Genomic DNA, 18,632 nt, shown 5'->3' on the forward strand with positions numbered 1-18,632 from the left:
GACTTGGGTCAGGAAGTAAGTCATGTTGTTGGATTGCCCCTTGAATTGGACTGGTAAGAGAGGTGGCAGTTGTTACTCTCGCATGAGGACGTATACAGGTGGCAACCCCACTACCGCCAGGGGTGCCTGAAATGATATACCAGCTGCCACCAGGTCTGTGCATGCCTACTCCTTCAATGTGGCTGCAGCTGGGATGGGAGCCATTGTCGTTTGGGAGGGGGCTCCCATTTATCCAGGTGGGATTGGCACCATCAACTGCAGGTGGAAAGGGTAGGCAACAGTTTCATAGCCCCTGTGGGTCAGTCCTGTGACTGACTTTCATTGAGATGGCTTCCAGACTTTCTCCCTCATCTGCTCAATCAATGGACTGCAGTTGCAGCTAGGAACTTCCACTTGGTTAGGTCATCCTACTCACCTAGCCTTCCACTTCCCCCCACCATAATTCCATGGGGGATAGGCTCATCCTCTGCTTCTCCTCTGCTTCTGCCACCTTTGGTCAATTAGTATGGGACTGCCACTTTGTGCCCAATGTTGGGTTCCATTCGCTCTTCCTTTTTAGTGTGGGTGTGTTGCTCTGGCTTCACAGCCCTTCTGTCCTTTGTCAGTTGTCAACTGTCTCAAATCTGCCACCTTCTGCGGTAGGTCCAGATTGGGCTACTACCGAAGAGAGTTGGTTTAGAACCATGTCAGTGAATCAAGTGACTGTCCAGTGACAAATCAAGAAAAAGAAACTCCTGGGCATTATTTTACCAAGAGTATAAACTTTAGTGAAAAAATCCACATTGGCACAGAAGAAATGAAACCAGCTCTGAGCTTCCCACATACATGCACACATAGTTCATTTTTCCTTTCCCCGTGGGCCACCTACAGTCATTACATCCAACGATCACTTTTGTTCATTTTGTTTTGGAACTAGCTGATCCTGCTGTGACATCTGCTCTAGGTGCATTTGAGGGAAGGAGCAATGGTTCACAGGAATTGATGCTGCTTGGATGCTATTCCTCCTACCCTTGTATTACATTCCACCCCCCATTCTTTGTCAAACTGTGAGAAAAGTAGAATATAGCTGAAAGTTTGAGTTAATCTTGACAGATGGAAAGGAACAAACACTTGGAAGCCTACCCATGATCAGCCATAAAGGATTCAGCTTATATTCAATTCCTCAAAAGTTTGAAAACAAATAAAATGAACTTGAAATACTAGTACACAATGGCAAGTATGATATAGTTACTATTATCAAAATTTAGTGGGATGAAATGATTGGAATATATTGATGGAAAGACACAAACTGATCAAAAGAAATAGACCTAGCAAAAGAAAAAATGGAGTTGTTTACATGTAAGAGATCATGACATCTCTACAGAGATGTACACCACCCAAAATGAAAGCCTCCTAGAATGCATATGGGTAAATATATAAAGAAAAAGAAAACATTTCCATAGGTGTATACTACAAACTACCCAACCAAGTAGATGAAATAGATGAACTTTTTGCTAATCAGTTAACAAATGTATGTAGGAAACATACCATGGGGGACTTTAACTATCCTGATATCAATTGGGAAGCAAATTCTGCATAAAGTGGGAGATCAAAACAGTTCCTAACTAATCTAGATGACAACTTTGTCATTTGAAAGATAGAGGAGGGAATTTGAGGGACAGTTTTACTTGACCTAACACAGTATTTACTAACAGAAAAGAAATGCTGGAACTTTGGGTGAGAGTGACCCTGTCATATTGAAATTCAATATAACACAAGTACAAACAATATGACATAATATAATATAACATATATATAACATAATATAATATAATATAATATAACAATGCCTCAGCCTTTAAAAGAGCTGATTTTAACAAACTTACAAAGAGTTTGTGAAGGATTCAATGGATTAAAATCTTAAAGGGGAACACAATTCAAGGAGCTTGGGAAACTCTGAAAAATAGGATTATAAAAGCCTACTCCAGCTCAAAATCACTGAAAAAGAAAAACAAGCATGATTATACAAAGAACTCTCTCCTATTCTGAAAGACAAAAAGGACAGATACAAAATATGGAAAGAGGGACACATTACTAGAGCAGAATACCAACAAATAGCCTGAATTTGCAAAGATGGAGTCAAGAAAGCTAAGACTTGCAAATAATTAAAAAAAAAAGTCCTTTCACCATATTAAAAAAAAAACAAGAAAAAAGTCAAGGAAACAATCAATTCACTAATTAAAGAAAATTACAAGAAAAAACAGGCAATAGAGAGAAGGCAGAGCTGTTTAATTCACTTTTGGCATCTGTGTTTGCTCCAAATGATAATATAGCCCAACCAATGAAGAACATAACCATAAAAGACAGATTAAGATTACAAATAAAAATAAGTAAGAAAATGATAAGAGAACACCTATATTCTCTAGATAACTTCAAATTGCCAGGACCTGACGGTTTACATGCCAGAGTTTTGAAGGAGCTGGCAGATATGATCTTAGAATCATTGAATCATATACACTATTTCAAAGGTCCTGGACCACCAAGGAACTATCAGAAGTCAGAAAAAAAGCTGATGTTGTTCCCAGCTTTAAAAAAAAAAGGGGGGGGGGTGGACGACAGACCAATCAGCCTGGGAAGATCCTGAAAAACATAATCAAATAATAGATCTGAGAAAACATAAAAGGAAACAAAGTTGTAACCAAAAGCCAACACAGGTTTGTCAAAAACAAATCATGCCAAACAAAGTTTACTTCATTCTTTAACAAAGTGCCTAAATTAGTGGACATGAAATGTAGTGGACATAGTTTATTTGGATTTCAGTAAGGCATTTGATAAAGTACACTAAAACCTGTTTCTTGGTTAGTATCACTGATATATGGATTGTAATTGTAATTGACTGATAAACCACAGTCAACATGTAGTCTTTGATGAAATTCAATGAAGGGAAAAGTAAGGTTTTAAACTGAGGCAAAAAAATAATAATGAAATACACAGATAGAGATTAGGGGGTACCTGCCTCAATAGCAAGAACTGCAAGAGGGATCTTGGAGTCCTAGTGGACAATCACTTAAATATGAGCAGCCAAAATAGCTAATGCAATCCTAGGTCATATTAACAGAAGGATACAATCAAGATTATATGATTTATTAGTACTTTTTTTAAAATAAAGCCTTAGTAAGATCATACTTAGAATACTAAATCCATGTTTGGTCACACATTGATATTGAAACTCTAGAAAGAGTGCAAAAAAGAGCACCCAAGTTTATTAGAGGGCTGGAGGCTAAAACACGAAGAATAGTTCAGGAATTGGATATGTTTAGTCTAGTGAAAAGAAAGACTATAGGAGGCATCATAGCGGTTAAAATATTTGAGAGACTGTGACAAAGAGAGACAAGAGAAGCAACAATGAATAAAAACTAATTAAGGAGAGAAACAACCTAGAACTAAGGACTAATTTTCTAAGAAGTAAGCAGAATTAAACAGTGAACAGCTTACCTTCAGAGGTTGTAGGCAATCCATCACTGGAGCTTTTAAGAAGATGCAGGACATCCACTTGTCTAGAATAGTGACCTATTTTTATTCTAACTTCCTCCCTAGCTCACACTGCCAATCAAAAAGGCCATCTCACATCATTCCCCAAGACAGACATGCTTTAGAGAGTGGTGCAATTGCCCTCATGACCCAGCATTCCTTAAGATCTATCACACTTTTCATATTTACATTAAGGCAATGTTCTTTTTGTATTGACAAATCCCTGTGGCATAGCCCTAACCCAAGGCATTTGAAAGAATTCAGAAAATATTATTCTGTGACTTTTGCAGCCTCCAAAAATTATGTGAATTCTTGCCTGATTCTCAGAGGCTGCAGAGTATGCAGGAGCATAGCTCTCTAGTGTGACTTCCAGAGATTGGGCAAGATCACATCACATTTTTGTAAAACCTTAACAGTTTCTGAAAATCAAGCAATAGTGTTGTCAGGTGTTGATGAATACCACCCAAATGTCATGATGTGTGTTGTCTTTGATATATGTGAATAATCTAGTGAGTAGGTAAAATGACCAAAGGCAGCAAAACTGGGATCACTATAAGGCTGATTGTTAATAGAGCAATTCCAGAAAGTTGAAGGAGGAGAGAATGTGAAAATGACTGGCATATTGAAGGGAATGTAGGTTGATGGGGTAATCAAGACATGGACGTTATTATTATGGAATCATTGGTGCTCTCCAAATTTAGTTATTTTCTTTACTAAAATAGATAACTTCATCACTAGTAGTATTCTCTTCCATTATTAAACTATTGTAAGCACTTTTTCATAAAATATTGGCCATTTTAACAATCAATTGTTTTGAGGGAGGGAGAGAGGGAGGGAGGGAGGGAAGAAGGAAGGAAGGAAAGAAGGAAGGATACCTCATATGTGTAATTTGGACAGGAAACAAGTGTAAAAATCCATGTGAAAGGATTGAGTGTTGGACTTGGGAAAGATATTTTATTTCCTGTTGGAAAAAAGAAAAAGAAAAATATTGAGTTCAGGAATTAGAAGATATTTATGAAATATTATTTATTTCATTGTATGCATATCTATTTTCATTTACACAAAAAGTATTTTCATTATATGTTTACTTTGTATTCAGGTACTTATGTTATAAATGTAATTCAGTTTCAACTGTTCTTTAACTATTGTGATTTTCATAGCTTAGATGAACATTCATTTTACAAGTTTATACAGGATTCCAGGAAAGAAACTATATGCATTCAAAGTATTTAAATTTAGTTGTCAAGTTAGAAAGTGTGTTATGAATGTTTACTTGTTTAAAGTAGCAATATTACCATGAGGGGAAAAAACCTTGCACATAGACTGGAAAAATCAAATACAGGTATAGAATAGGTGGCATCTTGCTCAATAGTAGTAACACTGAGAGGGATCTAGATGTCCTAGTGGACCACCAGTTAAGGAAGAGCCAGCACTAAGAGTCTTATAGTATTAATGTATTTATGTTCTAGCAACAGAATAATGGAGTAGGAATGGACCTTGGATCTCTTCTAGTCCAATTCCTTGCTCAAACAGGAAAACCCTATACTATTTCAGATAAGAGGCTGTTCAGTCTCTTCCTAAAAGCTTCCAAAGATGGAGTACCCACAACTTCTAAAGGCAAATCATTTTAGTGGCTAATTGCCTCACTGTTGGGAAATTTCTCCTTCTAGGGTGGTTCTCTCTTTGATTAGCTTCCATCCATTGTTTCTTGTCCTGCCTTCTAGTGCTTTGGAAAATAGGTTGACCTCTTCCTTGTGACAATCCCTCAAATGTTGGAACACTGCTATCGTGTCATCTCCTAGTCTTTCCTTTTCACAAGACTAGACATATCCAATTCCTGCAACCATATTTCCATATATTCCGAAAGCATCAGTCTGAAGATGACAAGTGGGACCTCGTTGAAACATGGCCAGGATTCTATCAATCTCACATGGGAAAAAGCCTGAATACACCAAGACCTACATACCTTAATACATACGTATGTACGCACATACATACATACATACATACATACATACATACATACATACATACATATATTCAGGTGCTCTTTGTCGAAACTGAATTACACAATCTCACAAATGTACCGCTATGGGGAGGATACCTTCTTGCTGACCAGGATCTCCACCATCCTATGTGACTTAACATTTCTACACATCTGCCAAGACAAAAACTTGATCCCCAAACTAAAATTCCATTCTAAAACCCCATCCACTGAAAGGATCCTGAAAAGAACTGAATTAGCCCTAATCAGAAATGAACTCCACAGGAAAAGATTCCTACTAGACCAAACCAACAAAGACCTACTCACTCTTTACTTCAAAACCAGCAACAGAATCCACCCAATACTCTGGGACAAATCCAAACAACTAACCCTATGGAGAACTGAAACAAAAACCTCCCTCAAGACAGACATGCACCTCAAACTCTCTCAATGACCTAACCCAAATAGATTTCACTGAAGACTGAGTTGAAAAAGCATTATGTGACCTTAAACCTTCCCTATCAGTCAGACCAGATGATCTATGTGCATATTTCCTAAAAAATCTCTCTTCTGCTATAGCAGAACCACTGAGCATAATCTTCGAAAAATCCTTCAGAACCAGCACACTTCCTAAACTATGGTCAAAAGCTATGGTCATCCCCGCCTTCTAAAAAGGAGACCCCTCTCTTGTTGATTACTTCAGACCAATATCACTATGCTGTGTCCCATGTAAAGTTATGGAATGAATTATAAACCAATCAATTACTCTCCGCCTAGAAACTAATAATCTACTCTCTAACAAACAATTTGGATTCAGAAAAAACTATCCTGCAATCTACATCTCCTCCACTGCAAAAACATATGGACAACTCATCTTGACCAAGGAAAATCTATACATGCAATTTATATTGACTTCTGCAAAACTTTTGATTCAGTGATCCACCACAAACTACTTCTAAAACTCAAATCCTATAGCATCTCAGGATCCCTCCACAGCTGGATTACTGCATTCCTGCCAAACAGTCAAGAAGTGGTCAAAATAGGAAGCTCCATATCCATACCTGTCCCTGTTAAAAGTGGTGTCCCCCAAGATAGCGTCCTGGGATCAACGCTCTTCATTCTCTACGTCAAAGACCTTTGCAATCTCATCACAAGCAACTGTGTTCTTTTTGCAGATGATGTAAAACTCTTCAACACCACTGATAACACAACTACTCTACAAAAAGACCTAGACTCAGTTTCTGACTGGTCCAACACATGGCAACTCCAAATCTCAACCAGCAAATGCTATGTCCTACATATCGACAAAAAGAATCAGAACTTCAAATACAAACCGAATAAACAAATTATCACAGATAATCCCCACTCAGTCAAGGACCTTGAAATACTAATAACTAAAGATCGAAGTGCCAAAGCCCACTGCAACAACATCGCCAAGAAGGCCTCAAGAGTTGTTAATCTAATCCTACATAGCTTCTGCTCTGGAAATCTCACACTACTTACCAGAGCTTACAAAATGTTCGCCAGACCCATCCTAGAATACAGCTCATCTGTTTGGAACCCATACCACATTTCTGACATTAACACCCTTGAAAATGTTCAAAGATACTTCACCAGAAGAGCCCTTCACTCCTCTACCTGAAACAGAATTCCCTATGAAACTAGACTTACAATCCTGGGTTTTGAAAGCTTAGAGCTATGATGCCTTAAACATGATCTAAGTATTGCCCACAAGATCATATGCTGCAATGTCCTGCCTATTAAAGACTACTTCAGCTTCAACCACAACAACACAAGAGCACACAACAGATTCAAGCTTAATATTAACCGCTCCAAACTTGACTGTAAAAAATACGACTTTAGTAATCGAGCTGTTGAAGCATGGAACTCATTACCAGACTCTGTAGTGTCATCCCCTAACCCCCAACACTTTACCCTTAGACTATCCACAGTTGACCTCTCCAGATTCCTAAGAGGTCAGTAAGGGGCGTACATAAGCGCACTAGAGTGCCTTCCGTCCCCTGTCCTATAGTCTCTCCTATATCACCTATATCTTCTCTCCTATATCTCTATAAGCTTCATTGTATATTATTGTGTATTGGACAAAACAAACAAACAAACAAACAATCAAACAATCAAACAAATAAATAAACAAACAAATAAGCAAATAAACCAACAAACAAATAAGTATACCTTCGTAATTTGGCCATATGGGAAAGAAAAATTGGACAACTTCCTCACACATCTCAACAGCCTACACCCCAAAATATAATTCACCAAGGAAATAAAAACCAACAACCAACCTCACTTTCTGGATGTCCTGATTTACAAAAAATCCAATGGCACCCTAGGACACACCCTCTACTGGGAAAAAAACATACACACTAACCGTTACTTAAATGCACAATCCCCCCACCATCCTGCACAGATCAATTCTGTAGCCAAGACTCTCATCTCCAGAACCAAACGCCTAGCTGACAAAGACCACCTAGAAACTGAATTACACAGTCTCACAAATATATTAATTTCCAACAGATTCCAAAGAAAAACAATCACCAACCTAATCCGAAAGGAGATAACCCCTAAGAACCGAGACACAGAACAGGACAACCAATACATCAAAGGTACCACAGATAAAATCAGCAAAATTCTCCACAAACACAATATCAAGACAGCCTTTGGCACAGACCAAAAAATAGTCAACATCTTAAGAAACCCCAAAGATAATATTCAGCTAGAAAACCAAGGAGTTATGAAATACCATGTAAAATCTACCCAGCCACATATATTGGACAAACTAATATGAGAGTAAACACATGCATTGCAGAATATAAGAACGCAGTGAGAAAAGAAGAAAAAACTTACTCCTTTTTCCAACACTTCAAAACTGCAGAACATGAAATTGACTTTGAAAGAACTAAATTAATTTCCAAAACTAAACATTCCAACAAAAGAATAATCATGGAAGCCATTGAAATAGAGAAATATACCTCCCGCCTACCAGATATTTGGAAACTAGTCCTTATCAACAAATGTATCCCAGCGACGAAAACTGACAACAGACCCAGAACAATACAGGACACCAATACCAATCACCCTCACCAGACCCAAACCCACACCCACCCTACAGACAAAATGCAACTACCACCCAGAAACCAAACCACAGCAGCATCTCCAACTGCTGCACCCCCCTCCGACACACACAAAACAAACTGACACACACCATATACCCATGACCAGACCACAAACTCGCAGCCAAACCAAAACCTGGAATGTTACACTACAGACATACATTACAAAACAGTTGACTAGTCTGCAGGCTCCAACTGCCACAACTACTAAGGATATTACCCCTAATCCGCAAACATCAACTAATCTGCATACATTATCTGCATACATCAATTCCATCAATTACTCAAGGTGTTACCCTACCAACTAACCAGGAAGTTTTAACACAGCTTGCAGCAGCTGAGCCAGCACTCCACATCTTCCCACCAGTATTTATAGAGGGAAGGCAGCTCAGATCACACTTTGTTCATCCCAGCACAAATCTGAAAGCATCAGCCTGAAGATGACAAGTGGCATCTCGTTGAAAAGCACTAGACCTCTTCAAATCAAGCATTTATTTCAACAAGCTTCTTCATTTTGTTAAATTGTCTAGAACAATAATAAAGCAATCTTTTAAAAATAAGTCTAATAATTTGAACATTCTACAGGCATTTATAGTTATTGACTTACCCCCTGGCAGCAAAAAACAAACAGTCAGTTTCAGATTTGCCTCTCCCTGCAGCAATTTGCCTCTACGCAGCTTTAGTTTCACTTTCATTTTAGGACATGGGCTTGTTAGCAACTGCAATCAATCAGCTGAATATCAGGAGGCAGATAATCAGTGTCTTATGCTAATCCGGCTCTGCTGGTGGCTGCTGCAAGGAGGTAAATTGCTGGCAGACAAAGATCAAAGAGTGGGGATGGCTGGGTGGGGATACATTTGGTATATAAGACATGCCCAAGTTTTCACCCTCTTATGGGGAGTAAAAAGATGTGTTTTATACTCTGAAAAATACAGTATGTGCCATCAAGTTCATGCTGGCTTTTAGTAATGACATATATTTTCTTAATCATTCAGAAATGCAAAAAATATGTATTTATAATAATATTCAATTAGCATTTTCAGAACATAGTTATTCTACAATCAGTATTTGTATGAAGGTTCAGGTTTCTGAGTAATATGGCTTGACTTTTGTTCCAAAATTTTTAAATTCTTTTTACCATAAAGTTAATAAACAGATTTTTAGATAGATTCAAGAAAATCGGGAATTATAAGATAACATTTTCAAGAAGTTCAGGAAGTACAAGATAACTATAAGAGAATATTTTTAATTAGTAGACCTCCTGCCAAAATTAAGAGAAAACTCTAGAGAACCAGAAAGAGACATTGTCTTTTACCAATTTTCTGTTTACATAAGGTAATTTATGATAAACTATTTCTCAAATATCAAGAATAATGCTATGAAAAATATTAAAAGTTAGGAACGAAGAAATAGACTACAAACCTGACTGGTGAACCAAAGCCACATTGATAAAATGGTTTCCAGCTTCACATACCTGCAAAATATTTCAAATTTATTTCAATTTTTTTGGACACTATAATTTTGTAATCTGTTGATACATTATCTGGAGAGCCTAGTAAATTCAGGTTAACAAAAAGCAGGTGAGTCCTATTTATATTCTCATACTGTTCAAGAATATGAATATCAAGAGTATCAAGAAAAATAAATATACTCTTTACAAAATATAAACATTTTCCTACAATAGCAACATTAACGATGTCCTCTAGGCTTTCTTTACTAGAGATTTATGGAGTACTCCCTGCTGTTTTTATTACTATTATGCTTCTAACATGTAGCTATCAATAACTAGTGTGCCTGGCTCCAGAATTAAGTAGCATTTAGCATTAAATACATTGAAGGTTCCCAACTTAAATTTATAAAAATCCCAAACAAAAAAGTGTTAGACTATCAATTGCAACACTTTAAGGCTGTACGAAGCCTGCGCCCTGTTTAAAAAGTGGAGTAGGGAGAGGATAAGGTGGACTAAACATGAGAAAAGAAGCTAAGGTTCCAAATGGAAGATAGAGACATCTTGGACTTTGATAAAATTTAATTATTTATTTCTTCATTTCCTTTATTCAATTTGTATGCCGGCCAACTCCCTAGGAATTCTAGGCAGCTCACGACCAAAAATAAAACATACAAAAGCGGTAAAGACCTTGCTTTTCCAGCAGACTTGGGGCCATTGATCTGATGGTATACCATCAAAATCCTCCAATGCAGTCTGCAAAGGATAGGTGTAATGTGGTTGTAGCTAGGTGCACCCACAACAGCTCGTGCGGCTGCATTATGGACCAACTGTAGTCTCTGAATGCTTTTCAGCACATTGCAATAATCTAAAATCCTATTAAGGATGGCTGCACAGTGACTTCAAAACAAGTCTCATTTGGAACCATCCCTGACTTACTCAGTTGGTTCACAGGTTGTGACAAAAAAAAAAAGCATATAATTAGCTAAGCATTATTTGATCTCTGCTGCATGGCTTGCAATCACCCTGAGTTTTCCTCAGCAAATTAAAACTTTGTAACCTTAATAAGTTGTAGTTTATGAATAAACTCTTTATATGTAGTATATCTCTTTTTTCTTGGTTTAAAATGCTTATATGATCAAGTTTCGATATAGCTTCGATATCAACATTAGAATGTCAGCTTTTAAGTTTCAATTCAGAAACATAAGGTCTTCAAAAGAAGATGCTCCACAAATGTCATTCCCCTAAAGCACTTTTTCTCAATTATTTTCTGTTACGGCCCCCCCCCCAAGAAGAAGTAAACATTTCAGCCCCTCCCCCCAACTCTCTGCCGGGACGATTGTTTGCAATATTCAGCACATTTTCGCTGAAAAAAATCAAGCGTCTTATCAGTGTGGTTTGGGTGCAATGTGTTTAAGTGGCGCTTTAATTTGGTGCTTCTCAGTTATTTTCTGTTATGCCTCCCCCTAGGAAGAAGTAAACATTTTGTGTGCCCCCAACTCTCTGCCAGGATGGTTGTTTGCAATATTTGGCACATTTTCACTGAAAAAATGCAAGCGGATTATCAGCATGATTCAGGTGTAATGTATTTAAGTGATGCCTTAAATTATTTGGCTTCATGATGTGCACTGCCAACAGTTGTAGACACAGTAAACATACTGGTCTTTCCCTGTCTCCCACCATAGTCACAGTAAAGCCAAGCACTTCATACACTTTGTCATATTTCCTCATTGTAGCTTTCGGGAGACTTACATTTTTCTCATTATCTCCGTCTCTCTCCTCCTTTCTTTTCATCCTTCTTATTTTCCATGTTATCTCTTAAGGGTTTGTTATCTGCACTTCATATCTCCTGCTATTATTCATATCTGTGCTATTGTTCGGTGCAAAAAATCTCTACTCCCTATGCTAAAAAAAGCACATTCCCTGGGATCATGCGCCCCCCTGGTATTGCTCCGCCCCCCCGGGGGCCGCCACACTATTTGAGAAACACTGCCCTAAAGACATTTATATATACTAGATTTTTTCCACACTCATATTTATTCTTCAACTGCTTGCCTCTACATACCAGAAATCCAAAGGTAGCAAAAGAAACTTGCTTGTTTCCATATGCTAGAAAATATAATAAAACCATACATAAGTGATTATTTTTATTAAAAAGTGATTTTATTCGATGATTGAGAAACATTTTAGTATCTACAATAATATATAATTATAATTCACACAATTGTGTCTGCCCGGAAACTTAATTATTTGCTATCATTGTGATTTATGCATCAATATGTACTCCAAAAACAAATGCTTAATTCAGAATATTTAACTCAATATATTTCCATATATTTAAACCAACAAAAGGAAACAAAAATGCTGATTTATATTACATATTGAAGGAAATTAGCACCTACCACTTTCCTAGAAAATGAAATATCCTAGGAAATATTGAAAAAGGAAGAATATGTTTCCCTGGATGAGAAAAGGAGAAACATGTTCTAAAAACAAAGCAGCTTCCTTTAGCTCCAGGGTGCAGTGATTAAGACAGGGGTGGATTCTAAATTACCTTGCTGCTGGTTTGCTTCCTCCCACACCTTGTGGGTGTGCCTCATGGGTGTGATTTATAGATGCATATGCATGCTTTGCCAAAAAATAAAAAAATAAAAAATAATTTTTAAAAAGCCAAAAACAAGATGACGACTGCATGCACAATGCATGCAGTCAGCTTCTGCAGTTGCTCAAAATAATAATAATAATAATAATAATAAATAAATAATGAATAAATAAATAAATAAAATTAAAAATATAAAAGAAGATGGTGGTGCCCATAGATCAGCAGCAACCAAACTAGTTCCATGACATCACTGTGACATCACTCGCAGGTTGTTACCAGTTTGGGCGAACCAGTCCAAACTGGGAGGAACCCACCTCTGGATTAAGACCTTTACCCTTAGGACATGATAGGTTTAGCTCTTTATCCATCTCGCCACATGGCATCTGGGAAGATTGTATCAGCCAGCAAGGCGCAAGCAAACTTGGTCTCAGGTCAGCCTACAAAGTTACTCCTATTTGGCCCTATGGGAGTTTGACAACCAATCAGAGTGCATTTCTTGCACAGGAGCAGATAGGTCCTGAGGCGGGGCCCAAGAGAGGTCATAAAACCAAGAGAGTCTCAGCATGTCATGCCTTTTCTCTTTTTCAACATCTTTGAGGCATGTGATCCCCCTTTCCCCAGGACCTCAGAGTATGTGGTCTGCTGTCCCAAGCAATCACCATGCTTCCAGTGTCTTTTTCCCTACTTGGAACTGAAACCAGAAAGATATTCCTTACAACAATTTGGTACCCAAGAAATGGGACCCCAAGCTAACATAACAAACGGACGTTGTCCAAGTAAGCCTCTCTTGCTAGCAGGAGACCCATTAAGTCTGTGGGTAATTTTTTCTTGGACCCTGACCATTTGGAACTAGGTTTTAAAGGGGGGTTGCATTTTGAGCTCAAAGGCTATTTGGAAAGAAGGTGAGTACCTCTAAATTTTAATGTAAAGCATGGGAAATGTGTATATGCCTGTGTGTTTGTGTGTATATGTATGAATGAGGGGATCCCTCTCCCTATCATAGCTAGATTTTGCTTCCTCTGTGTGTTGTAGCAAGGGAACCTAGAAAGTATAAAAGGTCAGGCCAGAGTATAGGATCTTTTCTTTTGTGTGTATTATTATTATTATTATTATTATTATTATTATTATTATTAATTAGATTTGTATGCCGCCCCTCTCCGAAGACTGTATGATTGTGTGTGTGTAATTTTTTGTTTGCATTTTACTTTATGACATATGGACATTCCAATTTCAATTGAACAGTGTGTTATCTAGGTATATTATTTTAGGAAATAATAAACATGCTATTTGTTTAACCAAGTTAATGTAATTTCCTTATACAGTGATACCTCGTCTTACAAACGCCTCATCATACAAACTTTTCAAGATACAAACCTGGGGTTTAAGATTTTTTTGCCTCTTCTTACAAACTATTTTCACCTTACAAACCCACCACCGCCGCTGGGATGCCCCGCCTCCAGACATCCGTTGCCAGCGAAGCACCCTTTTTGCGCTGCTGGGATTCCCCTGAGGCTCCCCTCCATGGGAAACCCCACCTCTGGACTTCCGTGTTTTTGTGATGCTGCAGGGAAATCCCAGCAGTGCAAAAATGGGCACTTCGCTGGCAACGGAAGTCCGGAGGTGGGGTTTCCCAGCGAGGGGAGCCTCAGTGAAATCGCAGCATCACAAAAACACAGCGGTCCGGAAGTGGGGTTTCGAGGACTTCGGTGTTTTCGCGATGCTGCAATTTCACTGATGCTCCCTTCGCTGGGAAACCCCACCTCCGGACTTCCGTTGCCAGCGAAGCGCTCGTTTTTGCGATGCTGGGATTCCCCTGCTGGGATTCCCCTGAAGCATCGCAAAAACACAGAAGTCTGGAGGTGGGGTTTCCCATGGAGGGCAGCATCAGGAGAATCCCAGCAGCACAAAAATGGGCGCTTCGGCTGGCAAAATGGGTGAATTTTGGGCTTGCACGCATTAATTGCTTTTCCATTGATTCCTATGGGAAACATTATTTCGTCTTACAAACTTTTCACCTTAAGAACCTCATCCTGGAACCAATTAAGTTTGTAAGACAAGGTATCACTGTATCACCAATCTTTTCATATATTTTTACTTTTTCATAGCTGTTTTATCTGCTAGAATCTTGGCAGGATATTCATTTTTATGGTGGCTACTCTTCCTATTAATGATAGTTGTGGATTTTTCCACTTCTCCAAAACTGTTTTAATTTGTTGTGCCAATTTATAATAATTATCTTCTTTAATTGTTACACACCTTGCTGTTAGTTGGATTTCTAAATATTTAACTTTCTTGATTATTTGTATACCTAAGGTGACCAGACATCCCGATTTCTGCGGGACAGTCCCATTTTTTGCCAATTTGTCCCACTGGGTTTTTAAAAAGTTCCGCTTTTTTTACATACCAGCCGCTGGCTTGAATGCCGGCTGGAGATTGCATTGGAGCTGCTTGCCATGCGATCAGGTGACTTGAAGGGATCGGCTGGCAAGCAGCTCAGCTTCCACCATGGGGGGCTGGGATGGGCGCGGGAGACATTGACGCTACTAAAGAGGCGCTGATGCAGCTGCTCCTCAGCCTGCCTGAGCAGCTGATGCCACACCCCCTCGCAGGGAGAGAGAGAGAGAGACAAGATGTGTAGGGCAGCTGGCGAGTCCCGGACAGCTTCCCATAGAAGCCAAAGCAGTGGATTTACTGTCCTGGCCCTCTTCTTTGTCAGGTGCTCCTGCTCCTCGGGGATTTATCGGTGGTGCATCGGGCACTCTGTTGATGTTCCCGTCTGGTGGCTGCATGGAGGAGCATGCCTACCATGTCTGAGCGTCATGAAAGAGAGAGAGAGAATGAGAGAGAGAGAGAGAAAAAAAGAGAGAGAGAGGGAAGGAAGGAAGGAGGGAGAGAGAGAGAGAGAAAGAGAAATAGGGAGAGAGAGAGAGAAAGAGAAAAAAGAGAGGAAGGAAAGGAGAGAAAGAAAGAGAAAGTGGGAGGAAGGAAGAGAGAGAAAAAGAGAGAGAGAAAAAATAGAAAGGAAAGAAGAGAGAGAAAGAAAGAGGGAGGGAGAGAAAGAGAAAGAGAGAAAGGGAGGGAGGAAGAGAGAGAGAAAGAGAGAAAATAGACAGAAATGAAGGAAGGGAGAGAAAGAAAGAAGGAGGGAAAGAGAGAAAGTGAATGAGAGAAAGGGAGGGAGGAAGAGAGAGAAAGAGTGAGAGTGGGATGGAGGGAAGGAGAGAGAAAGAAAGAGAAAGCGATGAAGGAAGAGAGAGAGAGAGAAAGAAAGAAAAAGAATTTCTTTTGCTCCATATACACCAATTTTTTAATCAAGATGCCCCCCCATCAATGGTATGCCTCTTTAGCAATGTTAAAATCTGATCACCTTATATATACCTGTTTTCCTCATTAGTTCCTTTTTCCTGTATGCCTGTAATATTTTAACCATTATTTTGAGTTTTTTTCTTTATTTATTCTCACTCCTGCAACTTTACCATATTCTTTTATTTTCCTTTAAAAAAAAAATATTGAATTTTTCTTCTTCTATTTTCCTAATTAGTTTGAGTCCATTTTTTTGTGGGTCTTCCAAGATAAAGACCAAGTCATCTACAGATGCCTGGTATTTATATCGTTCCCCGTTTCCATGCCTTTAATTTCTGTGTCTGGTCTAATATTTATATTTGACACTTCCAATGTCAATATGAATGGTAAAGGAGACAGTGGACATTCTCATCTTGCACCTTTTCATATTGAAATTCTCTGTTGTACCTCCATTTACCATCATCTTTGCTGTTTGATTGTAGTATATTGCCTTTATAGTGTTGATGAGTCTCTCACCAAGGTCCATGTTTTAATTGTGGTGACATTGGTTGCCAGTTTACGGTATCAGGTGCTTTCTGTGCTTCTAGGAAAAGCAACATCATTTGTTTTCCATGATGTATTCCATAGTATTCCAGTGTATTTAAAATCAGTCTCATGTTGTTTTTAATCTGTCTCTTAAGAAAAAAGCCATTTTGATTTGAATGTATAAATTCATTTAAAACCCTTTTTAGTTTCTCTGCCATTACTGAAGCATATATTTTATAATTAGCACTCAGTAAGATATGATTCTGCATTAAATCTGAATCTTCTTTTGGAATCAAAGTAATATTTGCTTCCATCCATGAATTTGGTACCTTTGAATCAATCAATACTTCATTATAAACTTCCTTCAATATATAATTATTATACAATAATGCCATTTTGGAATAAACCAATTAAGATATAAAATATCTGATAGGAAGCCCACATCCCACCTTAAGGTGGACCACAGACTGGATCAGTTCAGAGAGATCAACTATGTTTCTCCTATACAAATGTTACCATAATCATGTTACCATATTTATTGTCTCTACATAAAAACATTATGCAGTAGCATGACCTTATATCACAGCAAAAATTACATTGCTTTCCTACATTAGAATGTCAGATGGAGAGAAAGCATGAAACACTGTTCCTCTGCCAGCAAATGTTTATAAAAAATGCCAATGCAAAAGTGAATCACTTCCAGTCATTAGAAAATGCCAAAAGAATGCTATCTAGATCTATTACTTAAGCACATTCTTCTGTTCTACTTACATGGAGGAGTATATTGTGGGTGATTGATGTAGTAAGCAAACCAAGAAGTAAATCCCCAGTAAAAAGCACAGCCCTATAAAGGAAAATACAGGAAATTATAATACAGATTTTTGTTATAGAATATACACATGCCAACTATTTTGATGGTATTTTATTTATTTAAATTATTTTTACAAAAAAAGAGCACAAATACTTGCATGACTCTAAAAGATGTACTAGGTAAAGTTCAAGAGAGAGTTGCCTTGTATGATGAATAACACCCTTTCTTTTAAGTATCATCAGAAAGAACACCACAGGAACAAAAAAAACCCAAAACCAGAATACAGAACAGATACTGTAGTTCCTGATCTTTTGTTACATTTTTAACCCCCTCCCCCCAATTGCTTCTTTATGAATGAACACTAAAAACTACAGAAGAGCTCCATTTCCTGTTCAAAAGTATCTATATCCCAAATTAAAATTAATGGAGCTTCTTATTTGGGAAGGTTGCTGTTAAGTAAAGAACTCAGACATATATAATCTATCTGGGGCAATCAAATAATGTAGATATTATCACATCTCATATTCCTCCATTTAATACACTGTTATTGCCTCCTGCACTAAATGCAGTGTACATCAATCTCCCCAACAGTGGCAGCAATTGAATCTTTTTATTTTTCCAGAAGGGCACATATTCCAGTAACATTAAAAATATATTCAGCTAAGGTTAGTGCACAATTGCTCTTTGGTGCTCAGTTGGGACCCTACTCCTCTTTTATTCCTCTGGAAAGGTTGCAATCCAAAATCCTAAGAGCCATATTTCAGGTAGTGCACTACATCTCAAATGCAGTACTAAGGAGGGAGAAGCAGGGACATGGATTTACATTTTTGTACATTGGTTAAAACTACTCATCTTTAATAGGGTTCTTCCCTTATAGAAGACAATTTCAAATCAATATAGTTGAGGACAATCTCACAAAAACTTCAGTAACTTGGTTTCTCCGGGGAAGTCTTTAAATGATGGGATATGAGTATGCCCTTAGAGTACTAAAGCGATATATTAAAGATCTGGAAATCTAATAAGATTGGGCTTTTTTCCTAATAATGTTTATTTGAGCAATCAAACTAATCCTTTAAAAGCAGCAAGATATTTATATCAAACAACCATCCCAAAAATCCAAAGGCATTGACCTTAGCATTCTGCAATGTGCATACCGGTCTTGATTGGGAGAGGCATGTATGGTGGGAGCCAGGGAATAGGCCGCTCATGGGAAACGAAGACCTGCTGCTTGAATGCGGTCCCTCGTTCTAGCCCACTGGAATCATTGAGTTCAACCTGTGGTACTGGTGATAGGTGAAATCCAGGTTCCTGGGCTCAGG

General features: G+C 38.2%; 1 protein-coding gene across 1 annotated transcript in view; it reads right to left on the bottom strand.

Annotated features, from left to right (window-relative positions):
* The window catches only part of TECRL (trans-2,3-enoyl-CoA reductase like), a 96,415-nt gene that overhangs the window by 11,241 nt on the left and 66,542 nt on the right, over positions 1-18,632 (bottom strand). The window contains exons 7-10 of the mRNA XM_070728910.1: positions 17,274-17,346; positions 12,138-12,181; positions 10,048-10,099; positions 4,386-4,471 (exon numbers count right to left, since the gene is read on the bottom strand). Coding sequence (XP_070585011.1) covers positions 4,386-4,471; positions 10,048-10,099; positions 12,138-12,181; positions 17,274-17,346 — 255 coding nt within the window. The remainder of the gene's footprint in view (positions 1-4,385; positions 4,472-10,047; positions 10,100-12,137; positions 12,182-17,273; positions 17,347-18,632) is intronic.

Source organism: Erythrolamprus reginae, chromosome Z (genome assembly GCF_031021105.1).
Source record: "Erythrolamprus reginae isolate rEryReg1 chromosome Z, rEryReg1.hap1, whole genome shotgun sequence".
Classification (NCBI taxonomy): domain Eukaryota; kingdom Metazoa; phylum Chordata; class Lepidosauria; order Squamata; family Dipsadidae; genus Erythrolamprus; species Erythrolamprus reginae.